The sequence below is a fragment of the Rhinolophus ferrumequinum genome, chromosome 15 (genome assembly GCF_004115265.2).
Source record: "Rhinolophus ferrumequinum isolate MPI-CBG mRhiFer1 chromosome 15, mRhiFer1_v1.p, whole genome shotgun sequence".
NCBI classification, from domain to species: Eukaryota; Metazoa; Chordata; class Mammalia; order Chiroptera; family Rhinolophidae; genus Rhinolophus; species Rhinolophus ferrumequinum.
Window position 1 is genome coordinate 47,500,249 of NC_046298.1, and position 21,724 is coordinate 47,521,972.

General features: G+C 49.1%; 3 protein-coding genes across 5 annotated transcripts; 1 reads left to right on the forward strand and 2 right to left on the reverse strand.

The window, feature by feature from the left end:
• Nucleotides 1–8,987: 8,987 nt before the first annotated feature.
• On the reverse strand, nucleotides 8,988–13,618 carry OSCAR (osteoclast associated Ig-like receptor). Of its 2 annotated transcripts, XM_033127527.1 has the most exons (6): nucleotides 13,575–13,618; nucleotides 12,819–12,955; nucleotides 12,338–12,370; nucleotides 10,276–10,575; nucleotides 9,760–10,041; nucleotides 8,988–9,572 (listed from the first exon to the last, which is right to left on the reverse strand). In XM_033127527.1, the coding sequence occupies exons 2-6, from the start codon at nucleotides 12,853–12,855 to the stop codon at nucleotides 9,442–9,444; spliced, it is 783 nt and encodes a 260-aa protein (XP_032983418.1). In that variant the 5' UTR covers nucleotides 12,856–12,955; nucleotides 13,575–13,618; the 3' UTR covers nucleotides 8,988–9,441. The 2 variants fall into 2 exon arrangements, with proteins under 2 accessions (XP_032983418.1, XP_032983419.1); XM_033127528.1 differs by lacking the exon at nucleotides 13,575–13,618 and having other exon boundaries at nucleotides 12,819–12,958.
• NDUFA3 (NADH:ubiquinone oxidoreductase subunit A3) lies at nucleotides 10,296–16,246 on the forward strand. The gene is made up of 5 exons (XM_033127536.1): nucleotides 10,296–10,423; nucleotides 13,601–13,822; nucleotides 14,038–14,112; nucleotides 15,527–15,604; nucleotides 16,093–16,246. The coding sequence occupies exons 2-5, from the start codon at nucleotides 13,633–13,635 to the stop codon at nucleotides 16,182–16,184; spliced, it is 435 nt and encodes a 144-aa protein (XP_032983427.1). The 5' UTR covers nucleotides 10,296–10,423; nucleotides 13,601–13,632; the 3' UTR covers nucleotides 16,185–16,246.
• A 50-nt stretch (nucleotides 16,247–16,296) lies between these two features.
• On the reverse strand, nucleotides 16,297–21,513 carry TFPT (TCF3 fusion partner). Of its 2 annotated transcripts, none has more exons than XM_033127529.1 (6): nucleotides 21,372–21,513; nucleotides 20,765–21,023; nucleotides 18,845–18,915; nucleotides 17,155–17,224; nucleotides 16,847–17,074; nucleotides 16,297–16,452 (listed from the first exon to the last, which is right to left on the reverse strand). In XM_033127529.1, exons 1-6 carry the CDS (start codon nucleotides 21,392–21,394, stop codon nucleotides 16,333–16,335), a joined length of 771 nt encoding a protein of 256 aa, XP_032983420.1. In that variant the 5' UTR covers nucleotides 21,395–21,513; the 3' UTR covers nucleotides 16,297–16,332. The 2 variants fall into 2 exon arrangements, with proteins under 2 accessions (XP_032983420.1, XP_032983421.1); XM_033127530.1 differs by lacking the exon at nucleotides 21,372–21,513 and adding an exon at nucleotides 21,189–21,336.
• Between the last annotated feature and the right edge of the window lie 211 nt (nucleotides 21,514–21,724).

Below are 21,724 nucleotides of genomic sequence, written 5' to 3' on the forward strand. Positions count from 1 at the left end.
GGTGATCAGAATAACAACTATGTTTCTCTCACACACAAAACTATTGGCCTTTCTAGTCAACGGGACGTGCGTGGAAGTGATGTCTACAATTTCTGGGTTATGTCCCCCGGGAACGTTGGAGGCAGAGATGGGACTGAGCTGGTAACAGAGATGACAAGTTGTAGGGGCATCAGGGAGGGAGGCAGAATCTGGGAGACTGAGATAACAGCCTGTAAAGAAAAGGGAAGGAAAAAGAATCCTTGTGGGCAACGTGGCAGGAAAGGAATCGGAAAAAGAAATGTCTGTGGTGGAGCTGTCAGTTGTCTGCTGTGGGGGACACAATGTAAACTGTTCCCTCAATATCTTCTATGAAATCTTCTTTAACACTTGGCTAGAAAGGGTTCTTCAGGAGAACCTAGAAAAGCTGTGTCCCACATCTGGTTGAGATTTTAAGGGAATGTAGAGACAACATAGATGGTGAATCCTGATGATAGATGAGAGCTGACATGCTCATGGAAAAATCTAGAAGGTTGTAATCCAGTATTTGTAAAGTATTATTCTCTGAATAGTGGACTTGTGGCCCATATATATTTTTTCCTTTGCTTATATGTGTTTTCTCAATTTACTGAATTTGATATCAGTTAATTTTATCACTTTAAATATTTTTTATTAGTTTCAGGTGTACAAAACAATGTAATAGACATTTACACCCCTCCCACCCCCAATCTATTACTCCTCTGACATCATATATAGCTGCTACATTTCCATTGACTCTATTACCTATTGCTGTACTTCACATCCCGGGACTATATATACAGAAAAGTTTAGACAATTAAGTTCTCAAACTTTCCACCATGTTAAGTGCACGGTGGAAAGTTCGCGAACTTAACGTCTTACCTTCATACATTTAATTATAGTTGACATTCAATATTATTCAGCTTCCGGTGTACAACGCAGTGGTCAGGCATCTACACAGTCCATGAAGTGGTCTCCCTAATAAGACAAGCGCCCATCTGACACCCTACAAAATCTTCACAATATTATTGATTATATTCCCCAAACTGTCTTTCATATCCCTGTCGCAATATTGTGGCTACTAATATGTACTTTCTAATCCCTTTACCATCCCTATTAAATACATTTTTAAAATTTAACCTTTAGGAATTTTAAGTGAGGTGCTATGGGATGAGAAAAACTAAGTTTAAAGAAGAATGAGCTCTTCTAAAGTTTCGAGTTTAGAACTGATTAATTTAAGGGCAAATATACGTAAGGACTTTCATGTAAACATGCAGAGGGAATACACACTTTTCTCCCAAAACCTCATGAAAAGACAATAAAAGAATTTACAAAGAGGACACAAACTTAGAAGGAAAAAAGCGAGAGAGAGGAACTAATATAGGAAAAGAAATGTTGACAAAATTATAGAAACTAGAAAACAAACGGATGTGTGCTTACCAGAAAGGCAGCTAAAAAGCCTGCCTTGTCCATCTGTGCAAGTGCTGAGGACTCCATGATCTGCAAGCAGCCGTCAAGAGACGTCTGCCAGGAGGTGGTATATGAATACCTCAGCTCTCTTGACCTGTGATAACTGTGAAGTGTGTTCCTTACTGGCCTCTAAAATTTAATCTGTATTAGGTGCCACAGTAATAAGTACCAGCAGTGTCAAGCTCCAGCAGTATTAAGTACTAACAGTATTAAGCTCCAGCAATATTAAGCTACTGCAGTATTAAGCTCTAGCAGTATGAAGTACCAGCAGCATTAAGTACTAGCAGCATTAAGTACTAACAGCATTAAGCTCCAGCAATATTAAGCTGCTGCAGTATGAAGTACTAGCAGTGTTAAACTCCTGCAGTATTAAGCTCCTACAGTATTAAGTACTAGCAGTATTAAGCTTCGGCAGTATTAAGCTCTTGCAACATTAAATACTAGCAGTATTATGCTCCAGCATTATAAAGTACTAGCAGTATTAAGCTCCAGTTGCCCACAGAAGAACTTCCATATCCCCAGTGAAGTGTCTCGATCTCTTTGTTAAAATAAGAACCCAAGCAAGTCATAGGTTTATAGTATTTTTCCATCATTTTTTGGAAGAAGTGCCATGTGCCTCTGAAGCTCTGTTGTCTGGATGGGCTTACTTGTCTTACTACTTAAAAATACAGAAAAATCAACAAGGCCGCAACTTATCTAGATGAAAACCCATCTAATCACAGGTGTTTCTTTGAAGGTTGTTTTCAAAGAATGTTGCGATGACTTTTGAAGTCTTAAGACTCTTATAAGACCCTTTTGTTCAAATAACACGTCTGTGTGTAGATTTATTTCAACAGAAAGGTGTACAATTCAGTAAGTCATATGAATATTCATGTGATTCTTCATGTTGCACCTAAAATAAGACCGATATTCTTGAAAATGCTTTCAACTCAACACTATAACCAGATTCTTTCAGTTCGTTTTATAACTCAGATCTTTCTCTTTCCTGTTGGGTGTTTAATGGAGGCTCGGCTACACAGGCAGAGTTAACTAAATTATTGGCCCTTGGTGGTTAAGTCAGTCTCCAACCCCTCACCCCTCGCCCTTCCCCTGACGTTGGGGGACAGATGCTGAAATCCCCAAACTTCTCATCAAATCTTGGTCTTTCTGACAATCAGCCCCCATCCTGAAGCTTCCTAGGGTCCCACCAAGAGTGACCTCATTAGGACAAAAGATGCTTCTGTCACCCTTATCACACAAGAAATCCCAAGGGTTTTAGGAGCTCTGTGCCAGGAACCCAGAAGGAAGACCACATATCTTTCCAGATATCATGAGTCAAACCTAGACTGCAGCTAGGCATTTTTATATTCTGCAGCTTCAGTCGGCGGTGTGGGGGGAAGGGGGGAACAGGGCAGAAAGCCTCACACATCGTCTGAGCTTGGAAAGCAATGAGAACCTGTCTCATAACAGCCCCCCAGGGTTGACAAGAAGCTGAGGGAGAGATGGCCTCTTAGCAGCCCCTCTCCTCCAGCTACATGGCCACGTGAAAGGTTTCCAGGAAGCCATATCAGATCTACCCCTTTACAATGGTGTGACCCTTCCATATTTCTCTGAAATAAGCAATGGATACAAGATCTCCAGAAGGATGCAATTATGGGCTGAATGTCTGTGCCCCGCAACCCACCATATTCACATATTGCAGCTGTAACCCCCAACATATGCCATTAGGAAGTGGGACCTTTGGGAGATAATTAGGTTTAGGTGAGGTCAGGAGGCTGGATTATGCGAATCCCGCGATGGGATTCGTGGCTTTATAAGAAGAGATGAAAGAAATCTCTCTCCGTCTCCCCTTGCCATGTGAGGATACAATAAGAAGGCAGCGGACTACAAGCCAGGGAGAGGGCTCTCACCAGAACCACGCTGGCATCCTGATCTCAGACGTCCCAGCTGCCAGGAGTGAGAAATAAGCTTGTTGAAACCACCCAGTCTGTGGTATTTTGTTGTAAAACCCAAATTGACTGAGACGCACAAAATGATGGGAACATGCATGGATGGGCTCCTGGGGGCGGATTGCGGGGTGGGAGCTGGGTGCCTGGAGCCAAGCAGGGCAGGGAGAGTGTAGTAGCGACGGCTGGCAGGGGTTCTGGTCATGTCCTTGTCACTCAGGCACACAGACGGATGGAGCAGCCACCGTCTCAAACATTGCTGGTCACTGGGTCACGGAGAAGAGAGAGCTCCGGGTGGGGGGAGGGAGTTCTTAAAATTTTCGGGTGGGGGGAAGGAGTTCTTAAAATTAAATGCTCCATCTTGGAAAGGACACTTGTCACTGCCGTTGACAACTCACGGTCCAGCCAGAATAGGCAACTAAGACTAGCGAGAGCAGTCCTATTTACGTGCACGTTGTGAGTTCAGGGATTTCCACATGATCGAGAAAAAAGTTGTGGCCACTAGGTGGCAGTAGCACACAACGAGTTTTATTTGCTCTCACAGGTTTGCGAGTGCGGAAGTCCCTTGTAGAATGAAACCTTCCAAAGGCAAAAGGTTGGGCGGGACACTACCCAGAAGGGGAGGAGGGCAAGGGAACAAGAAGAGAAGGGGAAATAACTGGATGTGTAAACATTGGAGTTTGGCGCCCCTGGGCTTTTGAGCTAACGGATCTTAACCTGCTGTGAAGTACATAAGTGCGGACAACACACAGGTCATTTGGCTCCTTTATATAATAGTGCCCCGAATGGGGGACATTTGGAGATCATTGGCAAACGACAGAAACGACACCCACATTGCATTTTTAAGAAAAGGGCACCCTGGTTTCCATGGGGCTTATTTAAGAACAGGGTTCACAATGTTTTATTGCTGTATCCCGCCCCGCCCCTCCGAAGGAAAATAAACATTTAATGCATGTGAAAGGAGATGCGGGCCTACACAGAGAATTTCAACTAAGCTTTTCCAGAAAATTCTTCATGAGGGCCAGGACCACAGTTGTCAGATTTCCCTCACTAATAACGAATGCCCAGCAAGGCATTATTATAACATACAAAGGCCAGCTGACTGACGCTACAGCCCTGCCTTCCTACATTTCTCTCATTCTTACACTCTCAGTATCAGCCACATTGACCATTTTTCTAGTGCAGTCTTATAGTTACCAGTTCAGGATTTCAGCGCTGAGCAAGGAAAAAGATGTGACCACAAGGTGGCAGTATCACACAACTTTCAGTCCCTCATCATTGTAACCTTGCGTCTTCCTCCACTAGGTCTTTGTACATGCTGTTCCCTCTGCCTAGAAGACCCTTCCGGCGCCTTTTCACCTAGTCAACATCTGCTGAACTATCAGAGCTCCCATCATTTCTTCAGCCAAGCCATTAGATCTCCATGGTTAGGTTAAATGCTCTTATCACGGGCTTTCCAAACGCCCTCTCCTTATTGCTTTAGTTGCAATGGTTGAGATGGCTAATGGCTTCCCAGGATGCAGATTTCCCTTCTCCTTTTAAGTAATAGAACCTCCTCTCCCATTTTTGGAAGGACATATGCTGGAGTCCATATTCTTCCCAGCCACTTTGCTGCTAGACCTGGCCCGGAACTAAGCTCTGGCCCATGGGAGTGAGCAGAAGAGACATGTTCAAATTCTGGGTCCTTCTCTTGAAAATGATTGTATGGGTCTCTCTCTATCTCTCTCTCTCTCTCTTTCTCTCTCTCTCTCTCTCTCTCTCCCTCCTCCCCTCCCCCTCCCTCTCTCTTCTCTTCTTCCTCCTCCTTTCCTGCTGACTCAGAACCAATTTCAACAGTACATTTTGATAAAAACAAAGCTGTTGATAAACAGACCTAGACTGTTCAACTATATATATATATGTGTGTGTGTGTGTGTGTGTGTGTGTATATATATATATATATATATATATACTGCTAAGTGAGAGAAAAAATAAAAGTACATACAGTTTTTTTCCCCCTTGGAGAGGATCTCTTTGTTACAGCAGCTTAAAGTGCTCCCTAATCAATACAGTGAGTAGTAATTTTCTTTATGCTTTGGTTTCTCTATCAGCTTCGTGAGAGTAGGGGGTGTGTCTGCTATTACTCCCCACTGTGTCCCCAGCACCCAGCATGGTGTCTGAAACATGGGAGCCCTTAAATTAATATGTGATAAGTGGATGAATGGGAACTTGGGACGAACGGGTACAGGGACAAAAATGGAAGACGTAACGGTGAGGATGGCAGGGTTTGTGAGATAAGAGGGGGATCCCATTGAAGCTAATAATATTCGCTTTTCTATGGCTGTCAGAACACGTTGTCACAAACTAAGTGGCCTGAAACAGCACAACTTTTTTATTTTTCCGTTCTGCAGAAGTCCAAAACGGGTTGGCAAGCTGGTTTTTTTTGGTTTGTTTGTTTTTTGGAGGCCTTAGAGGAGAATCCAACTCCTTTTCTTTTCCAGCTTCTAGAAGCTGCCTGCATTTCTTGGCCGGAGGCCCTGCATCACTCTGGCCTCAGCTTCCACTCTCACATCGCCTTCTCTAAGTCTGACCCTCGTGCGTCCCTCTTACAAGGATCCTTGTGATTGCATTGAACCCACCCAAATAATCCCCACTTCCTGAATCTCAATGTAATCACATTTGTGAAATCCCTTTTGCCATGTATAACAGGTTCACAGGTTCCAGAAATTGGGACATCAGAGGTTTGAGGGAACCATCACTCTGCCCACCGTAGAAGGGCAAAAGTACAGAGCTTATTTAAGTAACCTTCCGCATGGTGAGCTCATCCAGTCACACTGGGCATGTCTTCCGAAGACCTATGTGCCAGGCCCTGGGGGTGGAGAGAGAAGACAGCCTGGTCCCTTGGGAGGAGCTTGTGGCCTGGTCTGGGAGAAAGAGACTCAGAATGCACAGTACGATGAGTACTCAGCTGGGCTGTGCTGATACACTAGGGAAGCACAAATGGCTTGGGCAAGACTTTGCGGAGGAAACAGCATGTCATGTGGCACCTGAAGGGTGAGCAGTTAACTAGGCAAGACAGGACAGAAAGGAAAGACCTTGTCAGATGTGTCACAATCTCATTATGGACATCTTGGGAACTCTGAGCCTTTATGAGTGATAAATAATAAAGGAGCCATTACCTCAAAAAACATAATTTATTTTTAATTTTTACTGGGGAATATTGGGGAACAGTGTGTTTTCCAGGGCCCGTCAGCTCCAAGTTGTTGTCCTTCAATCTAATTGTGGAGGGTGCAGCTCACTGGCCCATGTGGGAATCGAACCAGCAACCCCGTTGTTCAGAGCTCGCGCTCTAACCAACTGAGCCATCCGGCCACCCCTTCAAAAAACATAAATTGCTTTGCAATTGTTAAATGTTAAACATTCCCCATTGTTTTCCTCACTTAAAAGTGAGACAGGAGACTAAAGCCGGGAAAGCCCACAAGTCTGGACTCAACAAACTGGACGAGAGGTTGTTTTTAAGAGCAGCCATAGGGGGAAGAAGAAGCCCAACAGTCTAACCATACAGACTCTCTGTGAGGTTAAACTCTGTTATGTGTCTTAGAGGACTGTCGGTCGTGATTTGGAATAACACATGTGCATCATCCGGCAAAGTTTCTGGTATGGAGACATGATCAATGGTAGACAGTGAAATTCATATTATGACTACTAGTCACTTAATAAACATTCACTGAACACTTGTCTCTACCAAGCCTTGTGCCAGTCACTGGGTACACTGCTGTTTTTTGATACGTTGCATAGATAAATGTATGGGTAAACTGATGGGTATTAAATAAGTAAATAAACAGGTGAGTGGATTAATTAAGTGATTAACAAAGGGTGGAATGGATAAATGGATGTAAAAATGAATGAATGATGAATAAGGGCAAATGAAAGGATAGATAGATGCACAAATGAGAGCAAGTGGAAAGGGGATGATGTGTGTTAGGCCTGGGGGTCATGACATAGAAAGAAAGAAGGGTGAAAGGCAATGAAGAAATGGATGGATGACAGAATGAATGAAAGAGGAAAGAAATGAGTGGTTGAATGAGTGATTGAATGTGAATGAATAGATGGAGCCAAGTTGAAGCACAAACACAGTCAGCCTCCCTGGTGGGGCACTGACGTCCCATATAACTTTGAGGGAACTTCATGTCCCCTCTCTATTCCACCATTTTCCCATCTGTAAAGTGGGCAGACTGCATTTGATGACTTTGCAGGCCCATCCACGACTGGTTCACTCGTTATAACCCGGGCCCCCTCTTCTCCCTTGATTTCCCACACCCATGTGTGCCAGGGGAATTACCCTGGATATATTCCACCAGGGTCCCAAGTTGGTACCAAGAACAAACCCAGAAAGTTCCACTCAGAGTCTCTCACCTCCCCCCATCTCTCCAGCAAGTCCGTGCACACAGGTGGCTAATTTGACTTTAAAATTCAGTTCTGATTAACCTCATACTTGAATACCCGAATCTTTCACACTAAGAGAACTGGGTGTTGAAATAATATCATTCTATACTGTCTACCCATCTTATAACTTTCCCAATCTTTATATAAGTCCTGGTTTAGGTTAGTTTCTGAAATAAAAGCACACACTGCCAAATATTGCTTACCCTTCTGCAAATCGGGTGTGTGCATGTGTGTGTTAGGCACGGGGGTCATCACATCAGAGAAGGCAGCATTTTTTAATAAAATAGGATAGATATATCAATATGCATCCATCTAGAAGTAAAAATTGTTTCATGGAAGTTGAGTTTTAGTTTATAGATAGAAATGGATGTATGTATACAGGGTTGTGGTGTGAACTTTGCTTCTTACTCTATGTCGTCTCCCCCAAAAAGTGTAAAAAGTTAAAGTTGCTGATTTAAGCGATATCGTTTCATGTGTTGGGGACAAGTTATCTCCTTAAAGTCTCTCTAGAACTGACATGGCAGATATGTTTAGTTTCCCGTTTTGCAGTGAAAACTCAGGAGGGTCTGTACATTACTCACGGCGACCCGACTAGTGGGGGAGGGGACTGGGGCTGTCCAAAAGCTGGAAGTCATCCTGTTCTCCATAAAATAGGAAGAGGGGAACCAGGAAGATTGAGAATTTGATAAAAAGAGAAGACTATGTGTGTTCCCCCAGAATTAGGCATAAGTCAATAAAGGAACACGTGAGTGAGTGGTGAGTGATAAAAAAGTGCTTAGAGATGGAAAGTATGTGTATGTGGATGAGGAAGGCATCAGCATTTGCCGGATAAAACCAGAACTGAAATTAATAAACACAAAAGAAACTGTGTATGTAGCCAGGCCTTCAAGGAAGAGAAACAAGACAAGGAGAACCGACAGGCTGCCAGGTGGAATGGTTTGTGTTATTTTTAACACAATTGTGAGGGCAGCCAAAACCACAGATCCCAGCTTATATGAAAACGATGGTTCAAGGAAAACCGCACCCACAAATGAAACTGTAATGAGGGAAGAACTTCTACTTGGTTTATCTTTGGGACAGATTTGAGGAGGCGTTTAAGAGGTTGCTTGGTGACCAAGCAGTGATGTCCTGAAGAGAATCACAATAAGTTGCTTAAAAGGTGAGCTGGAGCATGTGCAATGGAGAAAAAAAAGAATTTCATTCAGGTCCTGAGACTTTGCTAGAAATTACTGTTCTACAGTTGCTAACATTTATTGAGCATTTACCAGTGTGCCCATTTTACAGCCGAGGCAAATGAGGCTTGGGGAAAGTCACTTTCTTAATATCCCACAGTGAGTGAGCAGCAGCACTGGTATTCGAATTCAGGTCTTTGGGCTAGGAAGACTTCAGCATTAATATCACCTTCCACTGACCTGGAAGGTCCTGGAAAAATGACCCAGAGGAAGAGAGAGCGCATGCTACAAAGGTTATTACGACTCAGGAAGCTGGGCTCACTCAGATGGGCAGCAGGGCTGTGGGGCTCCTGGAAGGGCCAGGCCACCCCGAGGTCCCTGCTTCTTCTTTGCCTCTCTGGAAAGTCTCCGCACAGCACTGCAGGCGTCTAGATCCAGTTCTCTGGAGCTTGGGCTCAGACGCCACCGGGGGCGCGACTACCGGTGCGCCAGTCCAAAACAACCAGCGTGGCTAGCGAGACCAGGATCAGGCCGGCCAGCCCCAGGCGGATGAGGTTGCCCAGGGTGTAGTCCGAGGAGCCCGAGCCTGCGGGTCCAGTAAGGGACAGAGGCGGTCAGCTACCCAGCCGGAAGTCTCGGTCCCACCCTCCGGGTCTCTAAATTCCAGTGTGAGTTAGGGACCCAACCCCCTGACAACCGAGAAGGTCGATGGGAGGGGGAATCTTGACTCCTGGGTCTGAGGGAGGAGGGTTGGGGGTGGTGAGGCCCCTCACCGTCCGAACTGATGACCAGTGGGTCGCTGCGCTGCGACAGTACGTAGGGGGCAGCGGGCGTGTGGTAGTAGCAGCTGTAGGTGCCAGGGGCGCGGGCTCCAGGCAGCGGGAAGTCGGCCCAGGGCTGCGTGGAATCGTGGTACTGCAGGGGAGCCGCCTCGCCCACGCGGTACAGCACGAAGCTCATGTTCCGCATGCGGCCCGCGCAGCGCAGGCTCACGTTGTCGCCGGGCGCCACCACCGGACTGGGCAGCGCCACCAGCGACGGGCGCGGCAGCGTATCTGTGAGGAGGGTGGATGGGAACCAGCGTGGGCGCCGCCTAGAGCCTCTGGTTCCTCTCTCTCTCTCTCCCTCTCTCTCTCTCTCTCTCTCTCTCTCTCTCTCTCTCTCCCCCTCCCTCCCCCCCCTGTGTCATTGTACAAGTCTGCCTCTGTATGTCTCTATCTCTGTCCCTCGTCCCCCTTCCCTCATCCCACTCCTGTGTCCCATCTCCTCTCTCTCCCCTAGGACCTCACCTGTCACCAGCAGTTCCAGGGCATCACTGGGGTGGGACCAGACACCCGGTGCCCAGCCTGGATTCCGGTAGCAGCAGCGATAACTGCCCCCCTGGGCAGGAGTCACCTCCTCCAGGAAGAACTCGGCCAGCTCCTCAGACACATCCCGGTACAGCACGGGGGCGATCTCTCCAGATTTGAAGAGGGCAAACCTCCAGGCGGGTTGGGGCGCCCGGCACCTCAAGGTCACGTTGACCCCGGGGGTCACAATTGCAGCTGGCTGAGCCCCCAGCTGCGGCTTGGGGTATGAGGCTGGGGGGACTGAATAAACGGGTGGCCTGGGTCCTCAGGCTTCCTGGGATCCCAAGTAAATGAAAGGGAAGCTGGGGCGGAAGGAGAATCACCTGGAGGCAATCACTGCCTCTTAGCTTCAGTTCCCCTCTTTGTAAAATAGGGGAGGCGCTGGACCCCCAGTGGGCTTTGTCAAAACCAGCTACAGTTGGGTCCCAGAAATCTGTGATTTTAAATTGCTCTCCAGAATATTGGTAACATATCCAACATATTTCAATAGTTGCCAAACTTGCTATTAATATCTATTGGGAGGGAAATGTTAGATTTCTATCTCATAACCTTCCCCCAAACAAATTCCAGATTAATTAAAGAAACACATGCGTGTTTTTTTTTAACTATAAAAGTATTCAAACAAAATATAGGAAAATAAATTACTTATTCATAAATCACATCGATTAAGAGTATAGAAAGAAATCCTAGGGCCAACCCAAATGAAAGGTGGGCAAAACATATGACTAGGCAATTCACAGAACAGGATGTCCAATTGACCAAAACACATTTGGTGATGGTGGGAAGGATTGTTCAATCTTAGTAGCAAAAAAAAAAAGAAAAGAAAAGAAAAAAAATTTTTTGACTATCAGGTCGTCAAAAATTAAAACAATGGTTAACATTCTGCTTGAGTGAAGATGTAGTGAAACAGGCACTTCAGTGCACCTTTTGAGAAGGCAGTTTTTCAGTTTCTATCTAGCTACACCAACGACCCGATATTTCCATTGCTGTACCTAGATGAAGGCACATATATGTGCAAAAAAACTCATACAGGGCAGCACTGGTTGTGAGGAGGGAAATTGGAAACAACCTAAATATACATTAAGAAGGTTATATATATAAACTAGAATTTGGCCACACAATGGCAAATGCTGAACAGCATTTAAAAAGAGAAAGAGAGAGAGAAAAGTAGAGATAGCTAAATGACATGGAAATATCTCCGAGAGATTGTAAAGTGAAAAATGTAAGATGCAGAACAGTGTGAGTCACAAAATATCAATTTTGCCTTGGCAAGAAAACCAAGAAGTACATAAATACATGTCTGAATGCTTGGAAAATTTTTGTAAGGATTCAGAGATTATTTAAGGAAGATGAGGAAGGGGAAAAGAGAGGCTGTTATATGTCCTTTGGCAATGATTGAATTTTTAAAACCATGAATATATATTAGCTTTGTCATTTAAAAATAGTAATTTAAAATAAATTCATAGCTAAGGTATTAATGGTTCTTATTTGAAGTCTGAGTGTAGTGCAGGGAGGTTGAGAGAAAGTGGAGGTCTCACCCGGCAGAAAATCTGGAAAGAAACCCAGGGACATCTTAGGGAGGAGGACCTTTTCAAAGGGGGAATAATAAGCATTGCCAGAAATCCTCTCTCTTGAGTCCTGCACTATGCCAAGTTCTGAGCCATGGGTTTTTTCACACATGATTTTTATTAAATCCTCACAACAGCCCATTTCACAGAGAAGGAAACTGAAACTTAGCATGCAATGGTTTGTTGAAGTTCATAAACACGATTGTGAAACTGGGGTTCCAGCTGAGGCCTCTTTAGCTCCACAAAGTTCATGGTCTTCACTGCTCCCCTATACTGGTCAGTAAAGGGAGTGAGGACAGAAGGAAAGAAAGGAAGGAAGGGGAGGGAAGGAAATAAGGAAATCTGGGGTGAGGGTGGGCACCAAAATAAAACCTGAGTAGCTGGAAATGGGATGTCAGCAATATATAAGAGAATGGATGGGAGTTGTTACTCACCAGTCGGAGTGATATCTGTGTGACATAGCGGCCCTGTAGAAGGTTGAGGGGGCTTAGTCTTGGTAAAGCCCTAGGCTGCTTCCAGCCCTGTGTCATTGGCAACCCAGGAATCTATTAATAAGTCCCCAGGCCCTCTGAATCTGGGAATCTACACTCCCGGTCCCCAGGAGTTCAGGTCATCTAGCCCTCTCCTGCCTCAACAGCTGGAGAATCTTGCCCCCAACTTCCTCTTCTTCCAGGAATTCAGGTCCCCTGTGTTCTCTTCCTTTAGACCCAGGGGTCTGGGCTCCAGTCCTGTCCTGTTATTCTGGTCTAGAGTTCTGAACCCTTAGGTGGTGCTCTCTGATCATCCTGCACCCACCCTCAGGGAGACCCAGTAGTCCTGTCCCTTGCTCCCTCCCCACCTCTTTAGGTGTCTGGGTCCCCAGGGCCTGTCTCTCTGCACCCCAGGGACCCAAGCAGAAGGGGGTCGGTGGCTCACAGAAGGTCAGCAGCTGGAGGATCAACACCAGGGCCATAGTGGGCAGGTTGGCTGGAGTGAGAGCAGGAGCCAAGGTTCAACCCTGTCCCCTCGCCTTTCAGGAAGTGAGGCAACATCAGCCTGCCAGAGGCAGAGCCCTGTTTAGGGAAGGGAGGAGCGAGGTGAGGGCCCCTGGGTGACTGTCACAGCCCCAGGCCCCTGGGTGACTGTCACAGCCCCATGTGGAAAGACTTGGGATTGGGGCAGTCATAACCAATTGTGTTCATTAATTAAACTTTTTTTAAAAGTAGCACCTATTATGTATCAGACCCCGCTGCATGATTCTAGGGCCACAGAGAGGACTCAGATCCCGTTACTGTCCTCAAGCAGCTTCCAGTCTGATAGAAAGGCAGATCCGGACCAGGTCTTTTTTTTTTTTTTTTTTTTTAAAAAGCGATGTGCGTGATAATGGAGGTCCCATAGAGCACTGTAATTGTCCACAGAAGGCCCCTAACCCTTCTGCAATACGAGTCAGGGCTTCCAGGACGAGCTGATTTTGAGCTGCAACCTCAAATGATAGATTAGTCATTCGTCCTCTCCCAGACTCCGTTTCTCTATCTGTAAAATGGGCTTTCATAAGTAAATTATGAAATGAGGACTATTGCATTCCGCCTCCGGTAGGATGCAGCAGGAGGACTGGAAGTCACTCTGCGACTTCCAGTCTGAGAGAGAAAAGAGGGCGAAGGCAGGGATGCCAAGACAGCCTTGCACTTAAACCTGGAGCGCTGCCTCCTTTCCCGCAGCCACCTCCGACTTCTGTTCCGCGCCAGTGCGCATGCGCGGACTCATCGGAGACTCTCGGGCCGAGACCACAACTTCCGGAGTGCTGGCCACCGCCTCGGACCGCTGCTCTGAACCAGTGCGCATGAGCAGACTCAGCGGCTCCTCGCGCGCAGGGACCACAATACCCAGGGTGCTCCGCGCTCCGGCCGCTACGGCTGTCGCCGAGACCAAGATGGCCGGGAGTAAGTGAGGTTGCCGCAGGCGCGATGAGCCGGGCGGAATCCCGGGCGGTGCGGGTGTAGGGCGCGGCGGAACCCCAGGGGCGGCGGTGGGGTCGGGGCCGGAGGGAGATGCAGAAGTCTCGAGAGGGTTCCTCCAGGGCAAGGGTGGCGCGAGATGGTTAGAGGTCAGCGGGGACATCCCCTGCAGAGGTGACCATCCCGGCTCACCCCTCCAGGACTCTCTGCCTTCTTCAAGAATGCCTGGGCCAAGGAGCCGGTGCTGGTCGCATCCTTCACCATCGGGGGCCTCGGTGCGTGAGCGCGAAAGTGCATCACCCCAACCGACTTCCCAGCCTTACCTCCTCCACCCGCCCCCGAGTTCCCATTGCCCCCCATTAGCGTTGTCCCACACCCCCAATGCCTCGTCGCTACCCTCAACATTCTGTGTACCCACTGGTGTGTATCCACCCCCACGACGTGCCCTTGCCTACCCCCATTCTTAATATTATGACCCCTTCACCATCCCACCCCACCCCATACATACCCACCCAAGAGGTCCGTAATCCCACAAGGAGAGGTTCTGAACCCTGGCTGTGCGTTGAAAACACCTGAGCCATAAAGATAACGATCATGTCCGATTCCTACCCCCTTTCACCATCACTCCCCACCAGACTGAGTTGAGTTGGGTAGGGGGGAGGTTGTGACCGAGGAATTTGCATCTTGTGAAAATCCCGCAGTGATTCTAAGTGTGCCGCCCTTATTGAAAACGGCTTTAGAACAGGATTACTCCTGTTTGCATGTGCACTGGGGTGGGCGTGGGGGGGTGTCTTGTTAAAATGCAGGCTCTGATTCAGTAGGGCTGGAGCCTGGAAGGATGCATTTCTAACAAGTTCCCAGGTCTTGTCAATACCGCTGGTCGGCAGGGCACATGTTAAGTTTTTGTTTGTTTTTATTAAAGTTTTTTAGGGTGACAATTGTTAGTTTAGTAAGGTTCTTAGAACACAGTTGCCCCATACGGCAGCCATGGGCCACATTGGCCACTGAGCAGTTGAAATGGGGCCAGTATGAATTGAGGTGGTACATGTTACACTCATGTAGAGTACACACCAGATTTCAAAGACTTTAATATGCCAAAAAAAATTAAATACTTTAGTTTTTCTCATGTTGATATGTTGAAATGACGTTTGGGATATGCCAGATTAAATATATTTAAAAAATTAATTTGTATGTTTTAACTGTGACATGGCTATTAGAAAATGTAAAAGTACCTGTGTGACTCTTATATTTCTATCAGACACTGCCAGCTAGAACATTCCTTTATGTGCTCTACCCCACACCCCTGGTCTCCTGGCTCCCACCATGGATGGACTGTAGTTTCTCAGATTGTTCCTTGTACAACCCTTTCCCTCAGTTTGTAACCATTTGTTACATTGCCAAGACATACCCTCCGGTATGCTCCATGGCTACCCACACTTCTTCCCTCCCCTGTGCCCTCTAGGTCCCACATATCCGAAAGTGCTTGGCTCCCAGCCCTACCTCCAAAAAGTTACAAACCCTTCTGACAAATGGGGGTCCTAGGGTGTCAAGGGGCCTCCTGGAGGTGCTGTACCTCCTGCTTCCCTCCCCCATGCACTTGATGCCCCCCACTTTGCCAAGGTTCAGCTTCTGCTCCTCACCTTCCCCCCTCCCCCAGCCCAGCCACCCTTTACCTGTTTCTCTCCACAGCTATAGTTCTGCCCCCCCTCAGCCCCTACACCAAGTACGCTGCCAGGATCAACCAGGTCACACCCTACAACTACCCAGGTGAGTGGGGCCAGAGCAGGACCAGCAGGGCCTGTGTGCTGGGGAGGGTGATGGTGGGCAGGTCTTTCCTTGGCAGGGATCTGAGATTCTGCAGGGCCATCTGGATTTTTGGGGGTAGATGTAATTTACATGCTGTAAACTTCACTTCCTGTTCATTTTTTGCACTATTTCTGTTGTGGTTCCAGATTTTGTTCCCTTTCTGGGTTCCCATCTCTGTTGCTTTCTGGATTTTTGTCTTTCTGCGTCTCAAACTCTCCAGGTCTCTGTCCTGTTTCCTTATCTCTGTTGGCTCTTTTTCTCAGTCTCCTTTCTGCATCAACCTCTCTTTGGTTTCCCAAGTCTCTACATCTGCATCTCTGACTCTTACTCTCCTGTCTTATCTCTCCCCTGGGGTCCCATTTCCCTCTTTGAATGTAACTGACAGACCAGCGCTTCTCTGCGGGTCCCTGGAGATGTGCTGGTCTCAGTGGCCCCCTCCTGTCTCACAGTGCCTGTCCGGGATGATGGCAACATGCCCGACATACCCAGTCACCCCCAGGACCCCCAGGGCCCAAGTTTGGAGTGGCTGAAGAAACTGTGAGCAGCTCCACTGACAGGGAGGAGGCCGCCAGCCGTAGCCCCCAATAAAAATGTGAAAACCTACCCGGGAGTCTGAGGGTGTGTGTGATTAGAGGTGGGAGCAGCAGACAGTGGCCGAGGCAAATGTGGGGTCAGTTTATTGGGGGGGGTCAGTCAAAGGGAGGGCTGGCTAGGGTGGGGTAGGGCAGTAGTTTGTCTGGCCCCCGAGAAACCCAACCCGAGTCCAGGGCCTCATCCGTTTCGAAGCCAAAGTCTTCCTCGACCTTAATCTGGAGAGAGAAGAGCGAGGTGTGAGTAGGCCTGGGATCTAGAGGAGGCCCTCGGCCCGTTCCTGCTCTCCCAGGCCAGACAGCCTCCAGTGTGCGTCTCAGCGAGTGTCCCAGAGACCCCAGGTCCACGGGTCTCCAGCTTCTCGTTTTACCCACATCTCTTCTACCCATCATCTCCTGTCCTTCCTTCTCCTCCCCACAGCTCCTCCGGGTCTTCCGTCCTCCTTTCCACCCAAGCCTTATTGGCGTTTTTCCACCTCTTTCTTCTTCCCTGCCCAACCCAACCTCCTCCAACCCTTCCTGCTTTACCGCCTTTCTCCAGCTTTTCTAGCCTGCCCCTCGCCTGCTGTGAAGCCCACCTCTCCCCAGCCTGTGGGCTCCAGGCCTCTCCCACCTGCACAGGGGCCAGTTCTGCAGTCAACACAGCTCCTGCTCGGCGTCCTTCCCGTCCTTCCCGGGGCGTTCGCCGCCTTTTCCGCCCACTGGGCCCCTCGCCGAGGGCTGGGCTGCTGGGTTCTGGGAGTGCAGGTGTCCTTCTGGGCGGGGACAGCCCCTCTTTCTCTGGAGGCTCGTTCTCAGTATTGCCTGGGGTGGGGGCATCTGTGCCCTGGCTGCCCTCGTCCTGGTAGGGAGACAGGAGGCAGGTGAAGGCTGTGTCCTGGGCTCCCCACTCACCCAGCCCCCCGGAGACTCCATGCTCACCTCCAGCACAATAGTGAACTGGCTGGCGCGGTAGTCATCACCGTAGGAGTCCAGCACTCTCATGAGGAACCTGCGCCCAGAGGGAGAGAAGCTGCCAGGGGACACCTTGATCTGGAGGTCCAGGAAAGGAGCACTCGACAGCCCAGCTCTGACTCCCTTGGAAGCCAAGGTGTCCTCGACCCAGAAGGTTCCAAGCTCCAGGGTCTGAGACCCAGGTGCCAAGCACTGGACCAGCCAGTGGGACTTTGGGCAAGACGAGGTGATCTACGCACCTCAGTTTTCTGTTTGTCAACAGGAGATGAACCCTGACTGAGCTGACTACTGAGTGACACTACAAATAGATCTCTCTAAAGCTCTCAGTGGGAGATTGGCTCAGTAAATGTTCAAATGTAAGTTATTATCTTGATTAGTAACTAAAAGTTGAGAGAGATGTGTGCAAAGCACTCCAGGAGCCCTCACCTCTTATTGATGCCATCTTCTCTGTCTCCGTCCCTGCTTCTAAAAGCTTTTTGGATTTTTGTTGTAAGCTCTAATAGATTGAATGCTACTGGTGAGCCAGCAAATCAGCAAATCCTAATAGGTCAAAAAGTAGGAAAGAAGATGGATAGTACCTGATTGGAACTTAAAAAGGATGCTGGGGAAGGCCTCGCTGGGAAGGTGAGAGAGTGGCAGGAAGTTTTTGGCGGAAGGAACAGCAAGTACAAAGGCTCTGAGGCCAGCGCATGTCTGGTGTGTAGGCTGAGGAGACTGGTGTGATGGACCATCCGACATAGGGCCAGTGGGTTGGTGTAGGAATGTTAACTCTTATTCTGAATCAGGTGCGACCCCTGCAGGCTTTTGAGCAGAGGAGTGATGTGGCCCGCTTTTCATTTTATTCATTTTTTTGGCTTTTGAAAAAAATCACTTATTTTTTTAAAAATTGTGGTAAGATATACATATCATAATATGTACTGATTTAACCATTGCTAAGTGCACAGTTCAGTAGTATTAAGTACATTCCCACTGTTGTGCAGCCATCACCACCATCCACCTACAGAACTTTCGTATCTTTCCAAAGTGAACCTTTGTCCCCATTAAACAACTCCCCATTCCCCTGCCCCAGCTACCACCAGTCTCTCTTCTGTCTCTACGATTTGATCATTCTAAGTACGTCACCGTGGAGCCCTTCAGCATAAGGCCTGTTCTGCCCATTTTGCCATGACGGGGACATAGTGAGAGGCAGCATCAGCATGGATCCTGGGCACACTAGCCCCAGAGCTCACGCCCCCTCCTGGTCATGGTGACCTGAGCTGGACGCACTGAGCCGAGCTCATCCTGAGAGCTCCCGTTTACTCCTCAGCAGCTTTGCAACCTTGGTGTTACCCTTAGGGCTAAGAGAGGGGATGTCGTTTGCTCAGAGTCGTACAGGAAAACAGTGCAAGAAAGTCTGTGACTCTGAGGTTCGTGCTTCACTTGCTGCACGTCCCATGCAAAGGGAGTACACCCGCTCCCCCCAGAACCAGAACCAACTCTTTCCAGCAAGATGCAATTCCATTCCTGGTCCCTGCTGGCCTCAGGCCCCACCCTCTCTGGCCCTGCCTCCTCCTGACAGCCTAGCAGAGGGGGAAGGTGGTGGAGAAATGGCAGAGGCGATGGAAACGAGATTTGGGAGAAGGGCACGCGTGCCCAGAGCGGGCATGCGAGGGGTTACCTGCGCTCTTGCTGCAGTCTCCGTGTTATCCTCTGTACCTGATGGAGCCTGTTCAGGACCCTCTCGTTCACCTGCAGGACATGAGAGGGTACAAGTCAGCTGGACCCTGCTCGTACCCCCAACAGACAGTGAGTGGAGCCCTTGCTGTCGACCAGGGAGCGGGACGAAAGACCATCTCATGGCCCGTAAGGGGCTGTACCTCCTGTCTGATTCCAGGGAGTGCACCCAGACCTCCCACTAAATGGTGACACACTTCTGCATGGCTCCCAAGCCAGGACCCCGCCCACCATCCACTCCCCTCAACTCCATTTTCCTCATGACACTCATTGCTTTATATCCCATCCCCGTACTCAGTGTGCTGTCTCACCCACCAGAGGAAGAGACGACAGAAGAGAGTCTGGGGGGAGCTGAAGCCTGGGGGGTGAGAGGGAGCAAAAGCCACCTAGTAACAGACACACAGTATCTGGCCTAAACAGCACTGGATTTGATTTACCTCCTTAGTATCGATCTCCACACATATACACATATATACATATATAAACTAAGTTACAAATAGCACTGCTAAGAGTATCTTGGTAACTGTCACTGTTTCCTATGCTGAGAGGACTGAGGAGTGGAGCTGCTGGCCACAGGCCCTGTGGAGGTTCGGTTTTGGCGCAGGTTCAGGGAACTAGAACACCTGGAGCCAGCCCTGCTCAAAGCAGCCCACTGTGCCCATGGCCCTCAGCCTGGCCTCCAAAGCCATTTCCCCTCAGGCCCTCCAACATCCCGTCCAGCCAGACGCGTCTCATACCCCGAGTCCTGCATGCACCTTCCCTGCAGTCAGCCTGACGCTCCTACTCATCTTAAGACTCGTCTCAAACGTCACTTCCTTAGTTCTCTAGCTCTCCCCCTCCTCTCCATCTCCTGGACTCCTGACTGAACCACTACACCAGCCTCCCCCTTCCAGAATCCCCAGCACCACGGTTAAGGGTTGAATGGTGTCCCCAAAAAAGGTGTGTTGGGTCCGAACCCCCAGGACCTCAGAATGTGACCTTATTTGGACATAGGGTCTTCACAGAGGGAATCACGTTATAATGAGGTCCTGAGGGTGGGCCCTAATCCAACATGACTGGTGTCCTTATAAAAAGGGGGAAATGGGACACAGACACGGAACACCAAAGGTTGCCAGCAGACCACCAGAGGTTGGGGGAGAAGCATGTATGTAGCAGATTCTTCCTCATCACCCTCAGGAGGACCAGTGCCGCGGACACCCTGATCTCGGACTTCCAGCCTCCAGGACTGTGAGACAGTGCATTTGTTGTTACTTAGCCACCCAGTTTGTGCTGCTTAGTTACAGCAGCCCTAGCAAACGAATACAACCGAGTTCGGAGCTGTTCACATATCCAGACCTGATCCAGGTCCTGTTTGAAACCTTTCATTAGCTCCCTCTCAGCACACACAAAAAATCCAGATTTCATGTCCTGGTGTTCACGGCCTTTCAAGATCTGGGCCGGCCCTGCCTACTGCTCCGTCCTTATTCTCACCAAGGAGTGCAGTGGTTCGATAGAGAGAACCTGATGGAGGGGAGAAGGATCCAGGGAGATTGGAGGCAGAATGGATAGGAGTGAGGAGTGACTGATGTCAGAGTTATGGGAGACCTGAAGAGCTTGGGCTTTGACCTGTAATCGGTGGGGAGCAGGAGAGGCACCTGTGAGGCATCAGCAAGCTGATCTGGGCTGTTCGGGAAGCTCCTAGAGAAGACAGCTCTCCAGGTGCCTTGCAGGGCCTGAGGCTTAACAGGTGCGGAATAAATGAATAATGAATGAATAAATGATTCCTTCAACTACACAAGGCTGGGCATATGGACAGGCACAGACTGGGAGGGGGTGGAAACTTAGGCCAGGGGACCCCACAACAGGGGAATCCGCACTCACCTACCTGCTCGATCTCCCGGCAGCGCCGACCTAGCGCCTGATACTTCCTGCGATTTAGTTCCCGCTGGCGCCGCCGCCGGCCCCGGGCTGCCTCTTCCTCTTCGTCTCGCTCCCGGAGCCCCGAGCCGCCCAGACCCCCGGACACGAACTCCACTTCTGTTTCAAGCTCGCTCTCCAAGATGTGACCACCAAACAGGGGAGGCAGCGCCAGCTCCGACCCTGGCGGCGCTGAGAACTCTTCAAAGCCCACGGCTGCCATGGTCCTGTAAGGTCAGGGAGCTCAGGGAGACTCACCCCTCTGCGCCCAGTCCCTCCTCCCTCAGACCCGCGAGTCCGGGTCCCCAGCCCCTCCTCCCTCAGATCCAGGAGATCCCCCAGACTCTACCTCCCCGAGGATCCAGGGAAGTTCAAGACCCCAGGCCTCCAACCTCTAGATCCCTAGCCTCCTCCCGCAGGACGCTCGAGTACAGACCCCAGTCCCTAAAAGAGTTCTAAGCCAACAGTTGCATGAACTACAATCCCCATCATCCCTCAGGGTAAAGTGCGGATGGTTGTATATTATGCAGCCGCAATGTCTTTTGGGATTGGCAATTTTCCCCAAAACCGCTTACCCCTCTCTCTGCTCCAGTTCCATGTCTCCCCGGCTCCCGGCGTCCCAGGCCTGAGAGCTTTCAACCTCGTAAACCTTTGGGCTAAGTCGTTTGCAAAACTACCCGTCCCATCAGACTTCACGGCCACGCATCCGGGACGCCGCCGCTACGCCTCCCGGGAGTTGTAGTTGCTTATTTCCGGCTTGGCTACCTTCAACCTCCACCCCGAGTCTCAGCTGAAAGGCCTTGCTTTGTCGTCTAACGTCGCCACCAATCGTCTGAGTTGACCTCGTCTTTATTTTTGTCTCGACATCCTGTCGTCCAACTACGGCAATTCTCCGTTTAGCAGGCTCAGTCCTCGACGGGTCGTGAGC